Genomic DNA, 25,276 nt, shown 5'->3' on the forward strand with positions numbered 1-25,276 from the left:
AGTGGAACGAGATGGAGCCACACAGCCTTCAAATGTTTCTAGAGGGTGTTGCGCCTGTCGTAGAGTAATAATAATTTGTGAGAACAAAGACTCATTTGTGTGGATACAATTACTTCATGAAATGGAAAAATGACTAGAAAAATGAATGTAATGTCACTTTTCCTTGGAATGCCTCAATTAGAAGTGCATTCAATGCAAATGCAGAGACAGATTGTTCATTGGTGGCTTGTTTGAAAGGGAAACAATATGAACTTTTGATAGAAACAGGAGCACACACATATAGATTGTCAGTCTGGACCTCGTGTGGTAATGCAGTTGATTCAGTCAAGACAACATGGCTTGGGTTTAAAATAGGAAACACAAGGTTCATGAGCAAATGTAAGTTTGGTCAACTGTGAGACAATGTGTCACTGTGATACTTGGGTTAGATTTTCTGGGTAGGCATTGTGCTAGAATCAACCATTGGCAATGAGCAACATTGTTTTGTACGTAGGTGTATAACGCGTACACGGGATATTAATGGTCAGGTTATGCTGTCAATAAACTTGGATAATTTTGGGGGAGATGAAGTGAGTCTTCCATAGGAATTACTGATAGCCACATTAGAGGTTCTCGAAGAGGAAGATACTGAGGAGTCTACGGCACACGGAAGAACAGAGTGAACCGTCGACATATCTGTGCTGTGAGAAAAAGTTAAACACCTTTAGGACAAATATAGGGCATTAATGGGATCAGTGTTAAACACAGTATAAGGATTTGTTCAATCCACAAGGAGTGTTACCTGCTACACCAATCACACAACATAGAATATCAACAGGCAATCATTTGACAGTATTTAGAAAACGGTATCGGCTACCTAAGCATTTACAGCCTTTAGTAGAGGGCTTGGTGAATCAGCAGTTATCAAATGCGATTATAAAACATATTGATAGACCATGGTCAGCGAGTATGATGACTGTGGGTAAGAAGTCACCAGATGGAACAAGAAAATATCAGATGCATTGTGACTGCAGTTTCTTAAATGAAAAACCAGTAAAAGATGCGTATCTGATCCCTAATATTAGGTGACACATTAGATAATTTGGGTCAGTGCAAGTTTTTTTTCATCCCTAAATTTAAGAAGTAGGTATCATAAAATTATGGTACACTCTTAAGGATAGTCCTAAAACAGCACTTACCATGACTTCTGGTCACTACTAATATTGTAGGATGCCTTTTGGGCTGAAAAATGCACCAGCTACATTTCAGAATTTATTAGATGGAGTCCTCAGAGCTTTAAAAACCAAACAAATGCATGATGTATCTCGACAACATAATTATACTCACAAAAAGCCTGGAAGAGCATGTTCAGCATTTGGAGATGGTATTTGGCAGGTTGAGAAAGACTTGACTTATGCTTAATACTGATAAGCCTCACATTGCACAATCAGAAGTAAACTATCTGGGCCATATAATACGCCAAGATGTAGTAAGGATAGATCCGCACCTTACATCAGCAGTACATGACTTTTCAGTCCCTCATACAGTTAACATATTACTATAGAAAATTCACGAAATTACGTTTAGCTGGACACCTGAGTGTCAGACAGCATTTCAAAATGTATTCAGATCCAGTTTTGATTTTACCAGATTTCACAAATGAATTCATATTGTCATGTGATGCAAGTGGTACTGCTTTGGGAGCGATTCCAGGGCAAATCATTTACAGTAATGAACACCCAGTTGCATATGCATCACGTCAGCCTGATAAGGCCGAACAAAATTATTCTACATAGTATCTCTTATTTTAGACGTTATGTATATGGACATAAGTTCACATTGATTAAATGATCATGCAGCTTTACAATGGCTACTAGGGCTAAAAGATCCTTCAAATTATCTAACGAGATGGGCTTTGAAACTGTGTGAATTTCAATACGATGTGATTCCCAAAACGGGTGTTAAAGACACAGAAATGCACACACACTTAACAGGAAGATTGGAACATTGTAAGTATATGTGTTTGATCTAATAGATCTGAAGAGAGCACGAGCTAATGATACAGAGTGTCAGGTGTACCGCAAACAGATACAGTTTGACATACAATATGGGGTTTTGTGTAGATCAACCAAGTGTGGACTGCGTGTTGGGGTTCGAGCAGCTTTGAGGACAGAAATACTACGAAAAGCAAATGATCATGCATTATCGGGTCATGGGGGTAAGAGAATAAGAGTAGCAGAACAGTTCTGGTGGAGAACAACACACGCTGATGTTCAACGGTATGTCAAGAGCTGTATTCGGTGTGCACAATGTGCTGATTTATGCCATCAAAAAATAGAATTACAAAAACTACTAGAGCGCAGATATTCTGGGGCTGTTTCACAGGAGTCAATCAGGTAACAAGTATGTGTTAACAATTATCAATCACTTCTCAAGGTACCTGGTAATGATAGTAATACTAGATCAGAAGGCAAGCAAAGGAGCTCATGCTATGATAAATGACTGGATACTTAGATTTGTGGTGCCACAAACAATTATTATGGGCCATGGCACAAATTTCATGTCTGAACTCATTAAGCAGATGTGTTACTTACTGAACATTAAGAAATTACGTACAAGCCCATTCCAGCGGTAGGCAAATGTTCGTACAGAAAGAGTTCATAGGACTATATCTAAGTTGCTAAGCCATTACATTATTCGCAACACCTAGATTGGGATGTATATTTATATAATGTAACTTGTGCGTACATTGGGAAAAGAAAGTGAACATGTTAAGGTGTTAGCGAAAACTCTAAAGGAAGTCCGGCAAAAGAAAAACACAAAAGCGCTATACTGTCAAGAGCATGTAGGATTAAGTAAGAGGAATTTGCAACAGTATTGTATGGGTCAATGAGTATTACACTCTCAACAATAAAATAAAAAAAGTTTTTGATGAAGTTTTAGTGTCCTTACCAAGTGGTTGAGGTAAAGTCGCCTGTAAATGTAAAGTTACAATTACCAGGATGAACTTCACTAGTCCATATTAATAGAATTAAACCTTTTCAAGGGGCAATAGATTCCTTTCCTCAAGTACCAGCAGAGGTGCCACATACTAGAATTAAGAAGCATACATGGGTAATAGTAGAATGTAACTGGGTAGATACAAAATCTACTCACCAAGCGGTGGCAGAACATGGATATAAAAAAATGTTATAATTACACACTAGAAAAGATGTATGCGCAAAGTGTTGATTAATCTTGGTGACTAGCACATAAGCTAGAAAAAACACAGTTTCAACAAGACATATGACAACAAAGACTGATAAGAGGGACACAAGAGGGAACGATGACCACATGGTCTAATATTACAACGAAAACAATCAATTTTTGACAATATAATGTAATTGTATAGATAAAAAACCTACTCACCAAGCAGCAGAAAAACATGAATATAAAAAGGTTACAATTTTGCACTAGAAAAGACGCCCCTACATCTCTCCTGTGTACACCCAACAGGCCAGAAAATCCCTTCAGCATTTTACCTATTCAGAATATTTCCTTTCTAAATTACATTCTAGATGCTATGGTTGGGGTTGGGGTTGGGGTTGGGGTTGGGTTGTTTGGGGGAGGAGACCAAACAGCGAGGTCATTGGTCTCATCGGATTAGGGAAGGACGGGGAAGGAAGTCGGCCATGCCCTTTCAAAGGAACTATCCCGGCATTTGCCTGGAGCAATTTAGGGAATCACAGAAAACCTAAATCAGGATGGCCGGACGTGGGATTCAACCATCGTCTTCCCGAATGCAGATGCTACCTTATTACAGGGCACAGACAAATTGATTGATGCATAAAAGGAGCTGACTGCTGTTGATCAAATGTTAAGACATGTTCAGAACTTTCACCGTCGGTGAACACAGAGCACAATTACCATTAGTGTAGTAACCACTAGTATAATTGGAGTACTAACAGTCACTAGCGCAGTTTATGTTTTCCTAAGGAGTAAAATAACAAAAGTGTAGTGGCGTAGCAAGACAGCCAAGCCACTCGGAGGTAGCCGGAAGGCACGCGTTAAGCTCACGCAGATTGGCGTGAGGTCTGGAACAAGGTAAAGTAATTATCCTATAAAGAAAAGAACGTAGTTCTTGGAATACTTAACTTTAATCCACAATTGGAGAACATCGCTCTTGTTTAGACATTATTACACTGAATATAAACTGGTAATGGCGCCTTGCTAGGTCGTAGCAAATGACGTAGCTGAAGGCTAAGCTAACTTTCGTCTCGGCAAATGAGAGCGTATTGGTCAGTGTAGCTTCGCTAGCAAAGTCGGCTGTACAACTGGGCGAGTGCTAGTAAGTCTCTCTAGACCTGCCGTGTGGCGGCGCTCGGTCTGCGATCACTGACAGTGGCGACACGCGGGTCCGACGTATACTAATGGACCGCGGCCGATTTAAGGGCTACCACCTAGCAAGTGTGGTGTCTGGCGGTGACACCACAAAAAGCACAGTCGGCACTCATACACAAGATCCGTCTGGAATGGGTTGTACCAAAAGGCAATGAGAAACTGCAACACAGGTTAAGTTGATAAAGAATTTTATAGGTGGAGTAAGATTATTATATTACAGAATAAGATTCTTTTTTTTTTTTCTTTCTTTCTTTTTTCCTAAAAATTTAAAACAGGGGTATGTTGCATGTCAACCTTGTACAGTGCAGTAAAACTGGTAAAATTTTCAAAGTCCCAGAGTGAAGCTACCTAGCTTACATTATGGCAATGTTGATGCAAGGTGGTCAGAATGGGAACATTTCGCCAGTGAGACTCGGTCAGGACAAAAAACATCGGCACTTCTGGTGAGCCAGACAGCAGACTTCAACAGAATGTTGTGGGTCAGAGCAACCACACAGCATTATGCCACCTTATGACGAAAGAAAGGCTAAGGCAAATGCAACAAATGGTACCTAGAGCTCTTATGAACCATTTCTTTGCTATAATAAACATGCTAAGCAAGCACAGCAGAAGGGAAACTGCTGATACCTTTGTAATAGGTCATGATGAATGACGTCAGGTAAACATTAGTCACTATTTTGCTCCATAAATATCCCAGCAGTTTAGATTGTGAGGCAGTCAGTCAGACAGATCAATGGCATGCGTGACACTCGCACTCCATTCCCTGATCACAGCAAAATTATGTCCGGCACAAGTCTGTTGTAGGTTTCCTGCACACTACGGACAACAACAGCCACTACTGGGAGAGATGGCTATCTTGCCATAATCACCAGCCGCAGAGTTCAACACCACAATCTGCCTCTGTCACTGATAAGGGGGGCCTTGAGGTTTTTCTGTCCCACCAGAATCAGAACACCAGTGTTCCTGACACACTGGCAGACTAAACAGAGCCTACCTGTACAGCAGACCAATATCGTCAAACTACACGACAACCGTCACCGTGGTACAAGGGATGACGAACATTGTGGTACATGGGATGACGAAGAAGGCTGGTGAGCAGGAGAGGACCGAGCACTTCCCAAGTCAGAATGTGAGAGTTCAATACATGTGCTGCCATCACTCATTGCTGTGGATTCATGGTACAGCCAGATCTACGGCCAACACAATCAGTGAACTGCCAGTGCAGCGGCCAGCTGGACTGAAGTGTGCGGTGTCAGCTGCCGTGCGTGGATTGAAGGCTGCTTGTGATGCGATTCCTCAGCGGGCATTGACAGATGATGCCAAACATGAGTCAAGATGCTAACTGTATTTTTATGGAAATAAATAACTAATTCTGAATCTTCTTTCACTGCACCTACTGGCGACTACAGGTAGCCTACACCCTTCAGGCAAAAACTGGCAAGGAGTGAAATGGGAGAGTGCCTCCCATCAAAGCAAACTTTACTCATGCCCTCCCAATAGTTGCCTCTTGCAGTATGTAGTATGCGTACCAAATCTGGCTGAAATCAGTTCAGTGGTTCAGGAGGAAATGTGGAAAATACACTTTCACAAATGCATACATCCATTTTTATATAATTATGTACATGTTTATATATGTAAATATAATAGAGGGAAACATTCCACATGGGAAAAATATATCTAAAAACAAATAAGATGTGACTTACCAAACGAAAGCGCTGGCAGGTTGATAGACACACAAACAAACACAAACATACACACAAAATTCTAGCTTTCGCAACCAACGGTTGCTTCGTCAGGAAAGAGAAAGGAGAGGGAAAGACGAAAGGATGAGCTCTTTCCTGACGAAGCAACCGTTGGTTGCGAAAGCTAGAATTTTGTGTGTATGTTTGTGTGTCTATCGACCTGCCAGCGCTTTCGTTTGGTAAGTCACATCTTCTTTATATATGTAAATAATGAATGGGAATGTAGGCAGATAAAACAAGACAGCAAACACAACAGAGGAAAAACTGTGATGGCCCTGAACAATAACACACTATTAACTGATCTGTGCTCAGTAAAAAAAAAAGGAAAGATGTGAAAGTTGAATGTCTTGCTGATGACAAGGTAATTAGGCAAGATAATTAGATGCGTCCCACTCAAAGAATCCATCTGAAGACTAACCATATGAAATTAGGGAATCCTTGGAAAAATTTAATCACAATGGCTGAACAGGTGTTGAATGTGAGCCCATTTGTCACCTTGGTTGATACCTATTCAGGAAGGTTTGAAAAACAACACCATGGTAACTCTCTTTGTCACTTAGGACATTAATGCTCACAATAAAATGTGAAATAGAGACAGCAACCAAGCAGCGCAGAGGATATACAAACAGTGCACTGTTTTCAGAGACATGTTTTTACCCCCATCAAGAGCTTCAAAGTGAAGATCCTACATCCCCAACATCAATTAGGATAACATCCTTCAAGGGTCATACTTTTGTTTGCCAATGGATAACATGCTCTTAGGCACAAAGAGCCAACAGAAAAGGTGCAAGAATTAAATTTTCAAGTAATATCACTGAGAATTACATATACATCACCGCTGAATCTTCGATTTTACTTTCAGAATGTCTGAATCTTCGATTTATCTTTCAGAATGTCTGAATCTTCGATTTATCTTTCAGAATGTCTGAATCTTCGATTTTACTTTCAGAATGTTATCTAACTGACCTACGATCACCCTCCCCTACCCCTACCCGGTATAAATGCCTGCTCTGTACAGCTCTCTGTTTTCAAGAAACAAGTATTTAAATCAAGTTCAAACAAATAACAATACTGGTTGATATATGGGACTTCGTACACGGCTCTCTCTCTCTCTCTCTCTTTTTGTTTTTTATCATGTGTCTCTAAGCCCCACATTCTACAACATCTGAGCTATGTTACAGACTAGAATTCCTGTTGAAATTTCTCCAGCTGTAACAGCACTAAAACTGAAAACAAATTACTGATAGCGGGTATTGTTAAAGATCTTTTCTCAAACCATTTACTTTCTTTTTTTACATATTAACAAACTTTTCCCCCTTCTTATAATGGGCAGTCAAAATTGGACACTGTACATATTGGCAACATGCTCTATAACACTACTAAGTATGTCTCCAGCATCACAATGACACTCAAACTAATTGACTCATCTTCGCCCAATGCTACTGGCTTGCATTTCAGAGACAGGAGCCCACATTTCAAAAGTCAACCGGTCTTTACAAACTTTTAAGAGCATTATTACACGTCTAGAGAATGCCTTACAGCAACTTTATTTGTCCTACTTCTCTCTTATATTCTACTTATTATACTCCCCCCCCCCCTTTTTTTAAAAAGTTCTTGCTTCTTTTTCTGCCCTGGCACTATGCCTTTTCCTGTTCCATTGTGGATTTTTAAATATTTTATCATCATCATCATCATCATCATCGTCGTCTAACCCCCTCCTCATTACAGTTGGGTCTCTGACATCCTGAGATATGAGTGATCTGCCCTTCCTCTTCAACTATCCCCAACTTATCCCTAACAGTTCTGAAAACTGTAATATTGTCAACACTTTTGAGTTAAAACATTGCAGGTGATTTGCAGTCTCGAATGGGTAATGCATATGAGGCTCATATTTGTAAGCTGTTTATGTTTCTATACAAATAATGTTCCAACACTACAATGGGACAGTCAGCTGATAACGTAAACAAAAAAGAGAAAGTAGACCTCCTGATGGTTGAGGAGTTGAGAGTACAAATGAGGCCCACATCACTGGGCTGGCTGTCCATATTCTGTGTTCCTGAAAAAGTGGAACTGGCATAACAACCATAGGTATTGCTGATCCATTCTGGTGTTGTGAAGGTTGTACTCTTATGCTGTCATGGGCCAGGATTAGTCTCTCAATTCATTAAAAAAAAAAAAAAAAAAAAAAAAAAAAGAGAGAGAGAGAGAAACATACAACACAAAGCTAACTGGAACACAAAGAGCATTCAGTAATGGCTACTATGCAACTGTTTGCCAAGGTTAGAAGGGTCATGAACATTTGAGTTCTGGCCTGACCTTCAGGGGTATCTTGCACAGCCCCAGTTCAAAGCCCCCCCCTCCCCCCTCCTGAAACTGCCACATTTAAGTGTCCACATTGTACATGTGGAAGCACTTTGTACAACAATACACAAGCAGCACACTGAACAATAATATACAATGATGTCTGATCTGTCCACAGTGGATATGTTTTCTACTTTGATGAGCTGTAATGTGATTGGTTCTAAATGAGGGAAGAGTGTTGCACTGTAAACTGATGTACTTGGCATAGCTGGGAAAAACTATGATATTTTCTTCGGCTACGAAAATGGGCCATGTTTATGCTGCCACCAAGCAAAAGCATTGATTCAGCAGAAAGAGAGCCACTGCAGCTTTGATGGCCTGGTTGCTTCACAACTGAGCTATGAACTTATTGTGCCTTATGTGACCAGAACCAATGCTAACAAAACAAGTATGCTTCAAGCGAGTTTACAATAACCACAATTTTTAATCACAGTATTGCAGTCTGCTGACTACCTGTCCTGACTCCACCACTGCTAGTTGTGACACTGCTGCTGGTGCCAAGCTTGATGCTGTGCTTTTAACGCTCACTGGTGGGCCATGCATAGGACCTATTTTAGAGGACCTACCTTAGTTGCTGCTGTCGTAGCCTGGAGGTCTCAGGTTCCCCTGTGGAAATGACCAGCCACTCATGCATCACCTGGGTGGGAAAACTTCTTATTGCACACCACTGCTCTGGGCGGACTCTGCTGCCACTTCTGCTGTGCAGGGTCTCTAGCACGATCACACACACCTTGGCTGTCCTAGTCTGGGCTGCTAAAAGCTTCAAACTGGGTGGTTGACACAGATTCCTGTCCTACTGGGTCAGTGGCCTTGTTGTACCATTTGAGTCAGCATGACAATGCGTGCTGACTGCTCTGCCTTCCCTGACAGGGCACTAGCTGTTTACGTCCCGTGGGAGCTGGCATCCGACAATGATTTGATTCGTGTACTCTGAGTAATAAAGGAATGGTTCTATAACGCTGTTTCTTTGATGTCTCCTTGGACATCCACCAGGAATCCACTCACCCCTTGCTGCAACCCATAGCTTAGGTGATGGTATTCTGACATCCAGACAACAGACACTAGCTCCACAACCCACTATAGCAGCCAATCACACACCCAAGGTATACAAAAAAGGATGTAGGCCATAATAACTTACTACACAAACAATTGCTTATATACATAGAAAATATTCATATTACCAATTTCAGAAAATAATTGCCATCTTCAGATGTTCTTAATCCACAAAAAGCTTTATACAGACAAACAAATACATTTAAGCACTTTGAACATCGTAAAGTCAAGCAACATTCAATAAATGTACATATCGTCACATGATGACTGTCATTCATGTAAACTGCAAGGAGTCAATTGTCTTCAAATCTGTTATTTTGATCAAGTACCAAACTGTGCAACACACAGTTTGTTTTTGTATTATCGTCAGCAAATTCAGGACATGTGTTTAAAGGTTAATGAAAATTTCTCCACTTGTTAGCAAGAATGCTGAAAATACATCTAAAAAAATGTCAAAGGATCTCTGTGACATTCAGAAACACAGAAAAAACTTCCCATTGACCTACTTAAGGTAATCATTCAATATATGAAATTGGTGTTTAACTATTTTTCCTTCTAGAAATTGATACATCCAGAATTTACTTTTAAACTTCAATTTTTGATTTCCTTATACAATACGAGAAGTAAAAGAAAGTCATGCACCTCATCAGACTCTATGATGCAACAGAAACTTTGAGGGGCAGCAGTTGACTTAGCAGTAGTGGTAGCATGACAGCTGCACAGAATGACAACAGCTACGCCTCTTCTTAGTGACAACATGTCATACATCTCAGTGCACTGCAGAGAAGCACTTCTCAATGGCAATGTGTGCATCCAACCTTACATCACTATACAGCCCACAGTTCCACAAAGGACTGAAGTATGGGAAAGGATTGCTGAAAAATGGTTCCAGAGGAAGAAAGCAGAATGTGCACTATTTCAAGACCAGACATATCCAGTCAGTCACGCACAGGAACTACATGAATAATGATCATGCAATTACAGTAATATTCACCAGAACAGAAAGTGCACTGCCACAGAAGTGTCACTGAAAGCCACAGATCTTAAATCTTATCCAATAAATCCATATATTTCTTTCATCACTTAAAAATATGCATTCCATTTACCTTGAACAGTTCCCGTCGGTTGGGTTTTTCGAGAATTTTAGGAATGTTACAATCAAATTTCTTCTCAAAAGCTGGATCATCTAAAATGTATGGTTTTTCATCTAGAAAAAGAAAACATTTGTAAGGTTTTCAATAATTCTGTAATACAACATACGTAAATTTCAGTAAAAGCTACAAACAAGCACTCACCCAAAATTTTATTTTGAGCATGACTGTCGTGAACCCACACCACCGAAACAATATACTGACAACTAGACAAACAACACATAAGCTTCAAAGTTCGCACTAAATTTGGCATGATCAAATGTGTTGCATCCTTACACGAGGTTGCTTTCTCACACCCTAGTTGTAGCAATTTCTGTAAAATTACAAACAGTATCACAAACAACTATACAATTTTGGCAATAATGAAATGTCTCTCAAAGAAGTGCAGCACAGCTTCAACTACACATATAAAACTGCAGCTACATCTTGATACATGAAATCAAATATTATGACATAATACTTAATTCTCACAAACAACAACATAAATAAGGATATAATAAAAGTATTTTGATGTCACTCTTTACTGTAATGACATTCTTCTTTTTCTCTTTTGACCCAATCAGGTTTCAGTAATGTTGCATCACCCATATAACAATGGTGCAACAGTACTGGAATGTGTGGGTCAAAGAAAAACTGAGAAGGCAGTGATCTCAAATTACTTCGCTGCTAAGCAAACATGGACATATAAAGCGAGTTTAAAAAAACATCTAGGTTTGGAAAGAATACCTTTGTATACCCTTGTCTGTACTACAGGCTACAGGTGAGCTCTGAGTGACTTGCTCTTCGTTTTAACCTTCCCCAACCTACCCTCTCTAGAACACTTACGAATTTAGAAGATTGTCAAACTGTATGCCTGAAATTGCCTGCTATAAAAATATGGTAATTGGGGAGCTTTCTGGCTGGAATTTTAGCTTTCAATAAATGATTGTTTCTGTTGAGAAGCAGCAGCACTTTCCCGCCAGTGACCTGAGTGATTTAACGTGTTTCTCAACATCATTTTTCTTCTGACCCAGTTTGATAATTACAAAATCTGCAGAATACTGATTTTGACCTCTGGTGGGCATTCACAGCCATCCGATCCATATTTGACAACACTAAAGATAGAACTGACAAAGTACATAATGTATAAAGAGAACCAAAAAGAACTCGGAAATACATTAACAGGTGGTGTTTTTCAGTCACTCAGTTGCTCAGAAGGCAAAAATACATATATGTAGTCTGAAGAAATACTGAAATGGGAAACTGTAGAAGTTTATACAGGTTTAATAATAGAAACATAATTTGGTTGACTAACTCCCTTCCGGGAAAACAATCAAAGAAGAAGGGGCGACCTTTCAAATGAAGAGAAAATACATACAGATAATTTTATTAAGACTAATTAAAGCACATTTTCACATGCAGATAAACAAAGTGGACTAACCTTCGTAACCTCATTTTCATTAGATAACCCTGAGAGAATGAAGCGCGGCCTCTTGTCAGGAGGTGGTGGATCAGGATTTGTAACTGCTACCTCACCCAGTGGCTCCTCCTCAACTGGAGGAATCACAGAATTTTCACAGTCCAGCCGAGCTCGTTTATGTCTCCGCTGACTAGGTGGACTTTTTTGCAATTTGTCATATGATTCCTGTGTTATATTGATTGGCATTTTCCAAGCAGCTAAATTTTAGATAAATTCAAATATGTATAGTATTGCAAAAAATAACATATATACACACATAACATAAACCCATACTCCTAGATTCTTAGCATAACATTGTAAAAAATTCATTCAAAATTAATTTCATTCAAATTATTAACTTATAAAAACTTATTATGAATTCAAAGCTGTAGTTACTGTGTCCATAGCTAGTGTTAAAAATTAATGTCAGAATATAGTAAAAAACACACACATTTTTATCTGAAATATCCTGTCTATGAACCACTGAACAAATCTGAATGTTTATGAAATGCCAAGAATACATACTTACTGAATTTACGATATACAGCATTGTATAAACTATTCCAATGTCAGACACTGAACAACATGAATTACTTCTAAGTAAAAACTTTTATGTCAATGTAGTAATGAATGGGGAATTAAATCTAGAAGAAATACTTTTACCGCTTTTACTGCTATGACTCACCCATCAGATTTGGTATTAAAGCATATTCAACTCGAAAAGGATTTACAAGGTTAAACTGCTGATATTTTGGATTATCTGGTTGCTGAATGCATGAATATTGTCCGAAAAGAATATCTGTAAGCCACTGCACATTCACTACTGGTTTGCCCCATTCTCGGGCTTTCTTGTACTTCTGCCCATCTGGTCTAAAACAAATAACAGTATTACTGATATGTAAATAACCCATTATCATCAATGTAAATATCTCTATAAATAATCCATAAAATGGTGCATTTTTGTAACTAAGCAGCACCATGTAAAAAAGCTTAAAACAAAAGCAAAAGTATTTAGAATAGAAGCAAAGCAAAAAAAGGCAGAGAAAAAAAAGCAGAGAAAACAGACATTATCAACGATGTAAATTAATATGAACATTTTACAAAAAACTAGCGAGTTACAAGGTTTTAGAATCTTGATTTCCTTCTTCAAAGAACATAAAGGCAAATAACGGACAGATAAAGATGTTGGATTGGAGTTCACGGAGGGGGACAGGAATGGAGAAGCAGGGTGTTTAACAGACTACATAATTCTTAAATCAAGCAAGAATAACTGGATTAGAGAGAACTTAGGCAAGAAAAGTTCCTAACTACAGGTGCCAAATGGCAGAGAAAAAGCAGATGAGAGAATGGGCCATGATTGAAAGAATGGGGGCCATTCCGAATCCATGCCAATCAATACCTGGTGTCAGAATTAGCTCGTTCTTTCCACTTTTCTCATCCTTATGCCCCTGAAGATGAATGTGTCCTAAAATCTTGAGAAGCAGTGTTCTTTTGCAAGTGTTACTATGAGGGATATTTGGAAAGTAACATCCAATTGGTTGCAAAATAGAAACCACTGTCTTACCAAACTAGAGACTATATTAATAGCCCTAACTGACCACAAATGCAGGTCAGTGACACAAAGACATTAACACAATGACTGCCATGAGGCCACCAACGGCCACAGTGGAGCCCCACAGCTGCTGCACATGCCCACCAGCAGCCAGAGAAAAGTTTCATGACTAAGAAGGTGTTCCTGGCCTGGCGATGAAATAATCATCACTAACAAGTGCACCAGTCAATGCCATTAACACTATCAAATCAAAGCCTGTCAGGACTCACTGGGATAATAAGATGGAGGAGATGATAGTTTCCTGGACAGCACTGTCAAAAAGATGTGATGATGTGTCACCGCAATGTGCAGGAGTTCAGAAGGGAGACTACCAAACAACACCAATTGAATATCCACTAAAAAGCTTAAAGAAAAAACCATCTGTGTTAAAAAAGACAGGGACAGGCTTCTGGTGTGAGCATAATGTGCTTCTGGTGGATGTCCTGGCAAAACTCAATTCTGAAAGCTAATAGAAGAGGAAAATGACTGAGCTGAAGATTTAAGTTTTCAAATGTATCCCTGAGAATTCAGAATTTTGTTTACTGCATGCAATGCTCAGCTCATACCAACTTTACAGCTAATGAACTTATTTCAGTCTTACAATGACTTCATAATTGTAGCAAGATTAGAATCGCCCCCTCCTTTTTTTTTTTTAAGTCCGTGAAAGTTTACAGGAGTAATTTTTGCTGGCAGTTTTATTGTTATTCCAATAACATGAGTGCATCTTACCACTGCAGATTTTTATAGAAAAGTACTTTTTTATGGGAAAGTAGTTTTTATGACATTTTTGGACAAAGTTCTCAGTTTTCTATCAAAGTGCACTTTTATCAATGCTGGTGAGAACACCAAGAAATGTTGACAATTGTTGTAAAATTAAAGATGGTACTCATTTCTCTTAAGAAAAAACAGCTTTTTTCTGCTGATTAATACTAATTTCTTGTTTGATCAATTTAGCTTTCTGAATGGTAGATAATGAAGGAAAAAACTAGTTTAACTTACCTTCTACAGACTAGAATGTGATTTTCTCTTGAGAAATAGGCAGTAGGTTTAGCACCAATTTCAACAATCATGAAATGGACCATTCTTCTCTCTTCTTTCTCAAAACCAGAATATGATATTATGTGGTTATTGCAAGGTTTTTCGTCAACCCTATAACAAGGTAAGGTATTAATGAGGCATGAATTCACATTTCAATTATTTGATTTGATTTTTTTGTTGTCTCTAGACAAATTTACAGTTGTGAGGTCAAGATATTGGTGACTTGTCAGTGACACACTGCTTATTTTACTAAATATTATGCTGCTCTGCATTTACTTGATATTAAACAAAAAAATTAAGACATACATGGTTTTAAGTCTAACACTGATGTATCCTAGAGAAGTATTCCACTTTAAACTACAGTTTACTTCCTAGCACAAAGTAGGTAAACAAAAAAGTGTTGTGAAGTATTACTCTACATTTTCTAAGACATTCCTAACAAAGGAACACTTCTGAGCAATGTACACACAATATGCTTGAAAACAGGGATTAGTGGCTAGTGCCACAACAGTTTGTTCTAATATACTGATTCCGGGTAAGACAGGCTAATGTTCAAGACAGATTACTGCCAAAATATAGTGCACGAGTTAATAAGAGTGGAAAGCCAAGTGAACTGTATGTGGTAGAGATGGGGGAGGCAGGAAAAAATAAGACACGTCAGAAAATGAAAGATACAGAGAACTAAAAAGGAGGGAAGAAAGGAATACTTACTGTTAAGAAATGACAATTCCAAAGAAATTAACATAAATTTAGGTCAAGTGGGTGGCAAGGAAGGGCATATGGTGATGCCAGTTTCCACTCGCGGAGTTCCAAGGAACTGGTGTCTTGGTGAAGAATCCAGATGGCACTTGTGGTGACACAGGCACCGAGGTCACAACTATCATGTAGAGCAGCATGTTTTGCAACGGGATATTCAACATTGCATGTACACACCCTCTTCCTATGCATATTAATTTTAACTTATAACTTGGTGTTAGTCATGGTGATATGAAAGGCCAAACGTGTTTACATAACAGCTGGTATTTAATATGTCATTTCTGAGGTGGCTCTTCCTGTGATGTGCATATGCTTTGCCAGTTACAAGACTGGTATAGGTGGTGGTAGGAAGGTGCATATGGCAAATCTTACAGCGGGGATGGTCACAGAGGTAAGAGCCATAGGGTAGGGAAATGGATGCAGAAGGATCATGGGGGCTGACAAGAATATTGTGGAGATTCAGAGAACAGAAAACGCTGTTCTAGGCGTAGTGGGAAAACGTCAGACAGAATAAATCTCTCCTTTACAGTGCGGTTTTAGAAAGTACTCTTGTGAAGTAGGTGATTAATACATTCAAAGACCAGGACCAAGTGACATGAGGTGTACCAACAGTTCCAAGACTACATTTTGCGTAAGGACCACGAAAATAACAGAAATTAGGGCTCATACATTGGCATGTAACAGTTGTTTTTCCCTCACTCTATTTGTGATTGGAACAGGGCAAAGGAAATTACTAATAGTATCGTGCACCACATGGTAATTTGCACCATGTGGTGGATTGCAGAGAATGTATGTAGACGTAAGTGTTGTGGAGGATGGATGGGCAATGAAACACCACTTTAGGAGGGGTGGGAAGGAACTTAGGATGTCCCTCATTTCAGGGCAGCATGGTAAATAATCAAAGCCCTGACAAAGGATGTGGGTCAGTTGTTTCAGTCCAGGGTGGTACTGAGTGACAAAGTGGGCATTCCTCTGTAGCTGGTTCTTGGGAGTGTTGGGAGGATTGGGGTGTGTATGAGGATATGGCACAGGAAACAGATTTACCCTCACCTCCACCACCAACTTTTCCGGACTGTGCAGATTGGTGTTACCCTTACAACACATTCTCCACTCCTGAAATTATCCCTGCCTTAACCTACTGTCCCCATACCATCCACCCAACAGTTTCCATCCCTTCTTTCCTATAAACTCTTCCCAATTCACATCCCCTCGCTCTCACTGTGGGCCGCTCTCTGCACACACACTCACCAGTCTTTCCAACTCTCTGCACCTCCCCTTTTCAGCCCCTCCTCGCATGTGCCTGGCAGCCTTGTCCTGCCGCCTTCTACTCCCTGCACGCTCCGCCAGACACTGCTCCTCTCCAACCCAACTCCCCTCCCCCTTCCCTTCCCATTCTGTATTGCTGCTTTTGTTCAACACAATAGTTGTAGCTTAGTCAGAGTGGCCACAGATATCAGTCATGTATGTGTGAGGTGTGTGTGTGTGTGTGTGTGTGTGTGTGTGTGTGTGTGTTTTCCTTTCTTTTTTGAAGAAGGCTTTGGTCAAGAGCTTAGTGTACAACGGTCTTTTCGCTGTGCCTGTCTGTGCCTCAGAGAGTAGCTATCTGTTCTTTCCAGAACTTTCGATACTCCAACCTGGACCACATGGAAGTAACATAGTTTACTGTTGATACTTTCTGGAGAATATCACACAACACTTCATATAATCAAAGTAATAAACACTGAGACCACCAATATGGAAAGTCCAGCATGGCTCCAGGTAGCTGTATTTGGACTTAAAACTTTTATACTGCGTTTAATTTACCATTAGACCATACAGTAAAAGGACGCTGAAAAATAAATAATTTCTTCTATTCTTAAATTCCAGCAGCCTACAGGGTTGACAGAGCATGCAGATTGGCAGACTTAAAATTCTGCTACAGCTGGAATAAAATAACTTTGGGACTTTGCGATTCACAGATTCCATGCACCTATAAAATAACTGCGAGCATGCAGCACTTGAGAAAGAACATGATTGACTGGTGGGTGCCCCAACCACTGATCTTGTTGGAATGTCAATCGCAGAGTTATTTTAATTGAATTACAGCAGTCAGGTCTATTACCCGATTACTGATGAGCTCGAGCATCTAAGTTGTCTTCATCAAATACTGTACAGAGGAAGATGATGCGAGGAAACTGAACTGTAACAAGGCTCACGATAAAATTCAGTTTACTACTGGCAATGAGGCGGTAGAAATTACCAATTTATTCACCTAATAGACCCTTTTCCTCAGTGAATGCATATGATACCTGAAAATCAAATATATTAAAATGAGAGAATATTATGATTTTCAGAGAGCAATGATGCCTTTAGAAGTTCAAAATGGACAAGGAGTGACAAGGAAATTGGCCATGTCATTTAGAGAACGAAGAAAACTGCAAAAACCCAGTTGGAATTACTGTACGGGGATTTGAATACCACTCCTCCTGAAAACGATCCAAATGTTCTAGCCACAGCACCACCTTACTTGATAATGAATATTAGGTACTGAAAAAAATACCACTGAGCAACCTAAACATAAGTGGATTTCACCGATAATGTTATATCTTTTATCACTGTTCTAGCTTAGCTTTCACCTTGTCTTTCTTCATTTGTAATTCTAAAAAACAGACTTCATAGGTTTCCTCATGTGTTTTTAAAGAATGTGTCCTTATACCAAGTGTCAAAAAATCCTAACTTGTTCAATCTCACTCGCAACTACCAGTGTTCCATACTTTTATGATTTATACTGTACATGGTATAATGAGATTGGGTCCTCTGTAACTTGCTGAGTAACTCAAATTCCAGACCCAACCATTTATTGTGCTGTCAAGAGTGCTTTGAGACTCTCTTGCATCCATACATACTATAAAAATGCATGTGTGTATGTTGCACATATCCTAAACCACTGGCCACATTTCAACCAAACTTGGTACACATATCACTTACTAGCTGGAAAGACTTGCTATGGGGGTAGAAACCACCTACTTTTTAAAGGGGTGGGAGTGTAAAAGAAATGTACCCCATGACATGCGAATATCCTGACTTGATTCATCCAGTATCTGACAAAGAGAGTACTTAGCGACTTGCAACCAAATTTACACTCAAATTCAAATCTTCATGGCATTCCTGTCCAAGCTGTCAGGATGGCGATCATGTGTGCATGATGTGTGTTTACTTGTGTTAATGAACATATGTGTGTGTGTGTGTGTGTGTGTGTGTGTGTGTGTGCTTTTCTGTCGAAGGCTGCAACTGATAGCTAATGTGTGTTTTTAGTTGTACGTGTCTGCAACTTCATGTATCTTCTTTACAGTAAATAGCAATCGATCTTTTGCTTCCATTGTTGGCACTCCAACCTGCAGTTTCCATTGTTTGATAAAACCTTTATGAAACTTTTTCTTGCCTAGAACACTCATAAAATGATGAAAGGAAAAAAGTATTGCTCCCTACTTTTTTGCTGTTCATGCAGTAAAAATACTGCATATGGAACAATGTTTTAATTTATTACTTCTTTACAACTAACTGTATTCAACACATTTTGCAGACAGTATTCACATATACCACTGAATGTATTGCAGATTTATCATTGCACTACACGTAGATCAGAAGATACTATGTCGCAAAGATTGAACTGTGAGAAAACGGAATGGCAGGGCAAAATTCACTACAGATAAGGTGAAATATGTACAAACATGTTAATTGTATGTGAAACGTAAATAACATATGCAATATCTAGCAAAGCTGGATATAAAAGCATCTCCTAAACCCCTGGATTGATTTCAACAAAACCTGGTACATGCATTACTTACTATCTGGAAAGAAATACTGTGGGCATAAGGAACGATGAGCCTTGTACTGGGGTGAGGATGATAACCTACCGAAGGAGAGAAAAGGTGGGGTGGAGGAGATGGACAGAGAAGGGGGAAGGGACAGATGGACACATGTAGGAGGGAGGAGGAGGTGAACAGAGAAAGAGGAGATGGACAGAGAGGGAGGGAGGAGGAGATTTACAGAGAGAAGGGCAGAAGAAGATGAATAGAAAGTGGGGGTTGGAGGTGGGGGTGGGAGCAGTTGGACAAGGGGGAGAGGCAAAGGGGGACCAACAGAAGCCTGGAATAAGCACATATCTGGGTAATGCCAGGTACTCAGCTAGTGCATTATATTTGTCAAATCTGCAAATGTGCAGTTTCTTTGCCTTTTTTTCCTAGACAGTGGAGGAATTACTACAACTACAAGAGTAGATTGGCTGTGATAGTTTTAGAGCTGTGATGGGTGCTAATATAATTAAAATTGCATGGAGTGGAATGCTGTCTGTAGTTTCATTCCCACATAATAACGTAACACAACACTTTTGCTTTAGGACTTCCTTTGAATTCCACACACAGAAGAATGATGAGCTATGCGTCACTGAAAATGATAATTATTATACTACATGACTGTTTGTTAGTTCATTTATTAATAAATAACACTTCACAGTTAACTTATAATGTCTTTACAGTCTTTATTTAATAACAGTTACGAAATACCAATGAAAATTTATTAAGATGTCCAGAGTATCAGTTACCCATGATTACACCTGCACAACAGTTCCACAAAAATTGAAGATGCTAGCAACTTATGTGTTCGTAACATAAAAGTAGCACAAATATTAAGTATTACTTCTACATACCACAAATTTTGTGTGATCAATCACAGATTATTGTCATCCATAACAGAACCCACATATACTAAAATTTAACCCGTATGAATAATTAATGCTACCCATAATCCCTTCTCAAAATCTGAGCTTGCTGCATCCTAAATGTACTACTTTCATTTCATTTTTGCATCTATTTAAAATAACTCACCCTCCACTTAAAAGAAAACTTACCAACTACACAACAGGCAAACACCTCTGGAATACAATTTATTTTTAAGATGGTAAAATATCATACATACTTGTAAGGGCGTGGAAAATGAACTGCCAATGATGGTGGCACTACCTGTTGTTTCTCCAGGGCATCACTGAGCCAGTATGGCGTGACACATCGTTTACTATCTCTCAAGGCCTAAAGTGAATGAAAGTTAACTGTAAGATTCCAAAACAGAAACACAATTTATGATCTCTCTTTTCTCTCTCTCTCTCTCTCTCTCTCACACACACACACACACACACACACACACACACACACACACAAGTACATACAACTTCATTTGTGCCCACATCAAGTTATGAACAGCACAAATTAGAATTTAAATACACACTGATTCAATGCAGAAATTAGTAAGGTTGTCCAAGAAAAACAGATAAGTACATTGCGTTGAAGTTCATAACTGGACATTACATAGAATTCTTTATCTGGAGTTCTTAAGGTGGTATGAAATAGGTTAATTATTCAAAGCTAATACAGCTTCTACTCTTCTAGGCAGATTTTCTAGTACATTGCAGTAGATGACGGTCAACTACAGCACACAAAACTTCATGTGTGCACAATTTGCTGCTATCGAGCAGGCACTACTTGATACATCTCGGCTTTGGTCAGTCCTCCTTGGTATAGTGCAACATTTCATTTATCAATGTGATGTGACACTTCGTCCATCATTTGGCTTGGCTAATTTTGATTGGCAGGACTTTCTTCAGTTTGGCAGACTCATTGTGCAAGCACTGTTTATTTTTATTTATTTATTTATATACATATTTCTTGGAACCTTTAATGCATGTAAGATGCTAGGATGTGGAACGACTTAAAGAATACACAAATGTATTTTCACAGAACATAGTAGTTATTTTCCAAAAACAGACACAGGATATAATAGTCTTTTTACAAAACCAATTGCATGGAAAGTACATAATATAAAACTACAACATAAAAAAAGTGATAAAGACATGGATTAACACATGTTGTGTTGTTTAAAACCTAAAAAACATGCAGTGATACACACACACACACACACACACACACACACACACACACACACGCGCGCGCGCGCGCGCGCGCCACTCTCTCTCTCTTCTCTATCGAAAATGAACGAAAGGCTTCTTCAAGTAAATGTATAATTAATTTATTTTTAAATAATGCTTTGTTACTATGTAGGTGTTTGATAGAGTTTGGCAGTGAATTAAAAATTTTAATACTGGAGTACTGTACACTTTTCTGCACCCGAGTTAGATATTTTAGTTCACAATGGAGGTTACCTTCCTCCTTGTGTTGTGCCATGGAACCTTTCATTGGCTTCGTAGTGGGCAGGACTGCCAACCATGAAACTCATAATTGAGTAAATATATTGGGACATTGTAGTAAGTATCTCAAGCTTCTTGAACAGATTACGGCACAAGGTTCTCCATTGTACTCTGCACATTATTTTGAAGATTTTGTGACACTCCAATTTGTGAGACTGTCCTAATGGCAAAAGTAGTGGAGAAGAAACATTTTTGGATTTGGAGGATATGATGTTCCCAGCTGGCTATATGAGGAGATCTAAGAAATTGATGCAATGCACTCTTTGCATTTGCTGACTGCCATGTAAAACAGGAATGTCTAGTGGGACTTTGTGAGCAAAGTTGAAGTGGAGGTAACTGGTTTTGCTCTGGTTTAATGTTAGTGAGTTTATTCTGAAACAGTGGAACTCGCATGTTTTGCATGACAAAAGTAAGTCATTTATGCGAATCAAAAACAGCAGAGGACTGAGGACAAATCCCTGAAGGACTCCATGGAGTACAGTGCCCCAGTCCGACTCCACCTCCTCCTCTGCTATGCTGGTCTCATGAAGAACTACCTTCTTCTTCCTATCATTTAGGTAAGATTGTAGCCAGTTTTCCACTGCCTTCTGATGCCATTGTGCCTTGCTTTGTTGCCAAGTATTTTTTGATCCACATAGTTGAAAGCCTTAGAGAGAACACAAAAGATCCCGACTGACTTCATTTTTATATTAATGGATTCCAATATGTCATTTGTGAATGAAAATATTGCTTCAGTAGTGGACATAGCTTTTTGGAAACCAAACTATCACTGATGTTAAAATCATGTGTTGTGTCTCGCTTTTTGTGGAGTTGCTTTATTACAGCAAGCTTCACTCCATCTGGGAAGACACCCTGATATGTAGAGGCATTAAATATGTGGGCTAAAGCTTTGGATAATGATATTACAGTCAAATCCAGACCTTTGAATCTGTTTACAGGCGTTGATAAATATCAACGGGGAAAGTTGAAAATGTGTGTCCCGACCGGGACTTGGACCCGGGATCTCCTGCTTACATGACAGATGCTGTACCTGACTGAGCCACCAAGGACACAGAGGATAGTGCGACTAGAGGGACTTGTCTCTGGCACTCTCCCCGTGAGACCCACATTTCCAGTTTATTGTCCACCCACTACATTTGTAGTGCAGATGCACTCATTTTACTCAAACTCTTAAGGATTAGCTACAAATGTCTGGATTTCACGGTAATTTCATTCTTTGAGAGCTGCAAGATCACCACCAATGGTGTCTGTTCTTTTCGACACCACATTCACATAAAGCTTTGGATAGTTGATCACATCAGGCTTTTAGTAATTTACTGGAAATATTATTTACACCTGATGATCCTTTGCTTTTTAGTGATTCAATGGAATTCTTTACTCATTTCTGAGTCTGGGGGATACACTTACTTCATTTACTGAATTCGGATGTGCTGTTTCAATATGTCCACGGCACTTTCTAAAAGACCATTGCAGCCTATTTGCACCGCAGCAATTATGCAGTGCACACTGAAGGTTTTTGCAACTCTCTCTTGAAGGCTTATATGTTTATTGTTAATATTTAAACGAAGTCTACATGTTTATTAGCACTGTTGACACCTGCCTCATTCCTGATTATGTCTCAGATTGTTTTGTTTTTATTACGGATTGGTTGAATTTGGTGTTAAAATACGAACTTTTGGGCATTTCATTACTTTGCTTATTATTTTATAGTACTTTTTACAATGAATTCTTTGGGAAGACTTCATGAATGTTTTGCTGTGATGTACAATTCACATTTGTGTTTCCAGGTTTGCAGGATATTCTTATCCCTTGGTGATCCATGATTTTCTTTTGATATCTTTGGGTTGATTCTTGTAAACCTTTTTTGGGAAGGAAATTTTAAATAATGACACACTTTCATTGCTGCACAATTGGGTTTGGAACTGACATTTGTTTAATAGTACATGTGATTCCAATCTACATTTTCGAGGCATGACTTAAAGGCCTTAACTGTTTCATCATTTATGAGCCTGGCTATGTTCCACTCGGGCTCAGTTTTATTCTAGCAAGTAATCATATTATGAATGGTAACTCACCGACCATCACGATCAGAGAGGCCTTTCAGTATTTTACAAATGGTGGTACTGCCCAGAGTCCCTTGGTCTACAAATAAATTGCCAATTAGGGTTCTTGAATTAAAAGTTACACTGGTGGGAAAACTGACCACTGGGACAAGGTTGTAGATGTACATCAAATTTTCCAGATATGACTCCCCATTACAGTGAGTGAAGAAGCTGATACTGAAATCTCCAAGTACTATGACGTCTCTTTTTAGAATAAAATAGATGAAGTAAGAATCAGTCAAGCTGCTTCAAAAAGAGGTCAAGATTGCCTGAGGGTGTCCTATATATTGCTACAATTAAGGGGGTAGACTTACTTACAGAATACTCAATGGCATGTGCTTCAAAATTCTGCTCTAACCAAAAATCATTTACATCAATTGCTTTATAATTGATACAGCTCTTTATGAAAATAGCAATACCATCTCCTTTTCTTTGTTTTCTGTAGTATAAAGAATAAGATTGTTTTCAGGTACTACAAGTCTTTCCATTCCTGAGAAGCCTTGATACTCAGTAAAGCACAGTACATAAGAGATCTGTACTTCCATTGTCTTCCACACTGACAGTTTATTTAGTTTATTACATAAGCCTCTAATATTCTGGTGGATGATTGCCAGGTGGTACTTTCCAGTGCTTGTTAAAACATTTTATTTAAAAATGAATTCTGAGTCGGTAAGCTCAGGGATGGTTTCTTGACCTGTTATTTCGGAAATCATTCATTTAATGTGGTCTGTCTATATGCACTACCTTTTGTAGAGCATAGTTGTTCCAAAATTTCTGCACTGAGAAGGGGACCTAATACTTTTTTCCTGACCTGTTTAGGTGCATTCTGTGGGTAGTAAACAACTCCCTACTGAAACTGCTTATGTCTACAACACGGATACTGCTAAAACTTCGCTATTCATTCATGGTATAAATGAAGCTCACAAGACCAGTGACTGTTCGCAAAAGTTGACGCATTTAAAAAGAAAACTGCAATGTGGAACATACATCTTCTGATAAGAATCAGTCCATTCCCCTAAGCTCATTGGCTTCAAACAAAACACAAATTCTGCACAATATACTGTGGCGTTGAAAGAATTAGATCAACAGTTTTCTAAACGTTTGAGGGCACTGCCATACTCACATCTGTTTTTGAGCTGTTTTCGAGTCTGTTTACTATTTCAGCTGAAAGCATCCCTGTGCATCTGCAGTGTGACCGGGGTTGATTTTCGATGTAATTTCTTCTTAAATAGAAAACTCTTTTGTTAAAACTGTCCAGGTATTCAACATTGTTTTCCTGAGGCTGAATTTCTATGTCTCTGTACTGAGACTGTGAGATTGCAAAGATGATATCTAAAAACCGGATTGTATGCATCATAAAAACCTTAAAATATGCATGAAAACTGTCGAAATATCAAGATCAAATAATAAAAGAACATGGTATTTACTGCATGCATTATATCTCAAA

The 25,276-nt window shown here is 38.9% G+C and overlaps 1 protein-coding gene across 2 annotated transcripts in view; it reads right to left on the reverse strand.

Moving 5' to 3' along the window:
• The window catches only part of LOC126203079 (PAX-interacting protein 1-like), a 175,635-nt gene that overhangs the window by 17,198 nt on the left and 133,161 nt on the right, over positions 1 to 25,276 (reverse strand). For both annotated transcript variants that reach the window (XM_049937320.1, XM_049937318.1), the window contains exons 16-21: positions 20,446 to 20,555; positions 14,695 to 14,844; positions 12,790 to 12,974; positions 12,087 to 12,322; positions 10,811 to 10,979; positions 10,622 to 10,722 (exon numbers count right to left, since the gene is read on the reverse strand). In XM_049937320.1, the coding sequence (XP_049793277.1) occupies positions 10,622 to 10,722; positions 10,811 to 10,979; positions 12,087 to 12,322; positions 12,790 to 12,974; positions 14,695 to 14,844; positions 20,446 to 20,555 (951 nt within the window). The remainder of the gene's footprint in view (positions 1 to 10,621; positions 10,723 to 10,810; positions 10,980 to 12,086; positions 12,323 to 12,789; positions 12,975 to 14,694; positions 14,845 to 20,445; positions 20,556 to 25,276) is intronic.

The sequence above is a fragment of the Schistocerca nitens genome, chromosome 9, assembly GCF_023898315.1.
Source record: "Schistocerca nitens isolate TAMUIC-IGC-003100 chromosome 9, iqSchNite1.1, whole genome shotgun sequence".
In the NCBI taxonomy this organism is placed as follows: Eukaryota; Metazoa; Arthropoda; class Insecta; order Orthoptera; family Acrididae; genus Schistocerca; species Schistocerca nitens.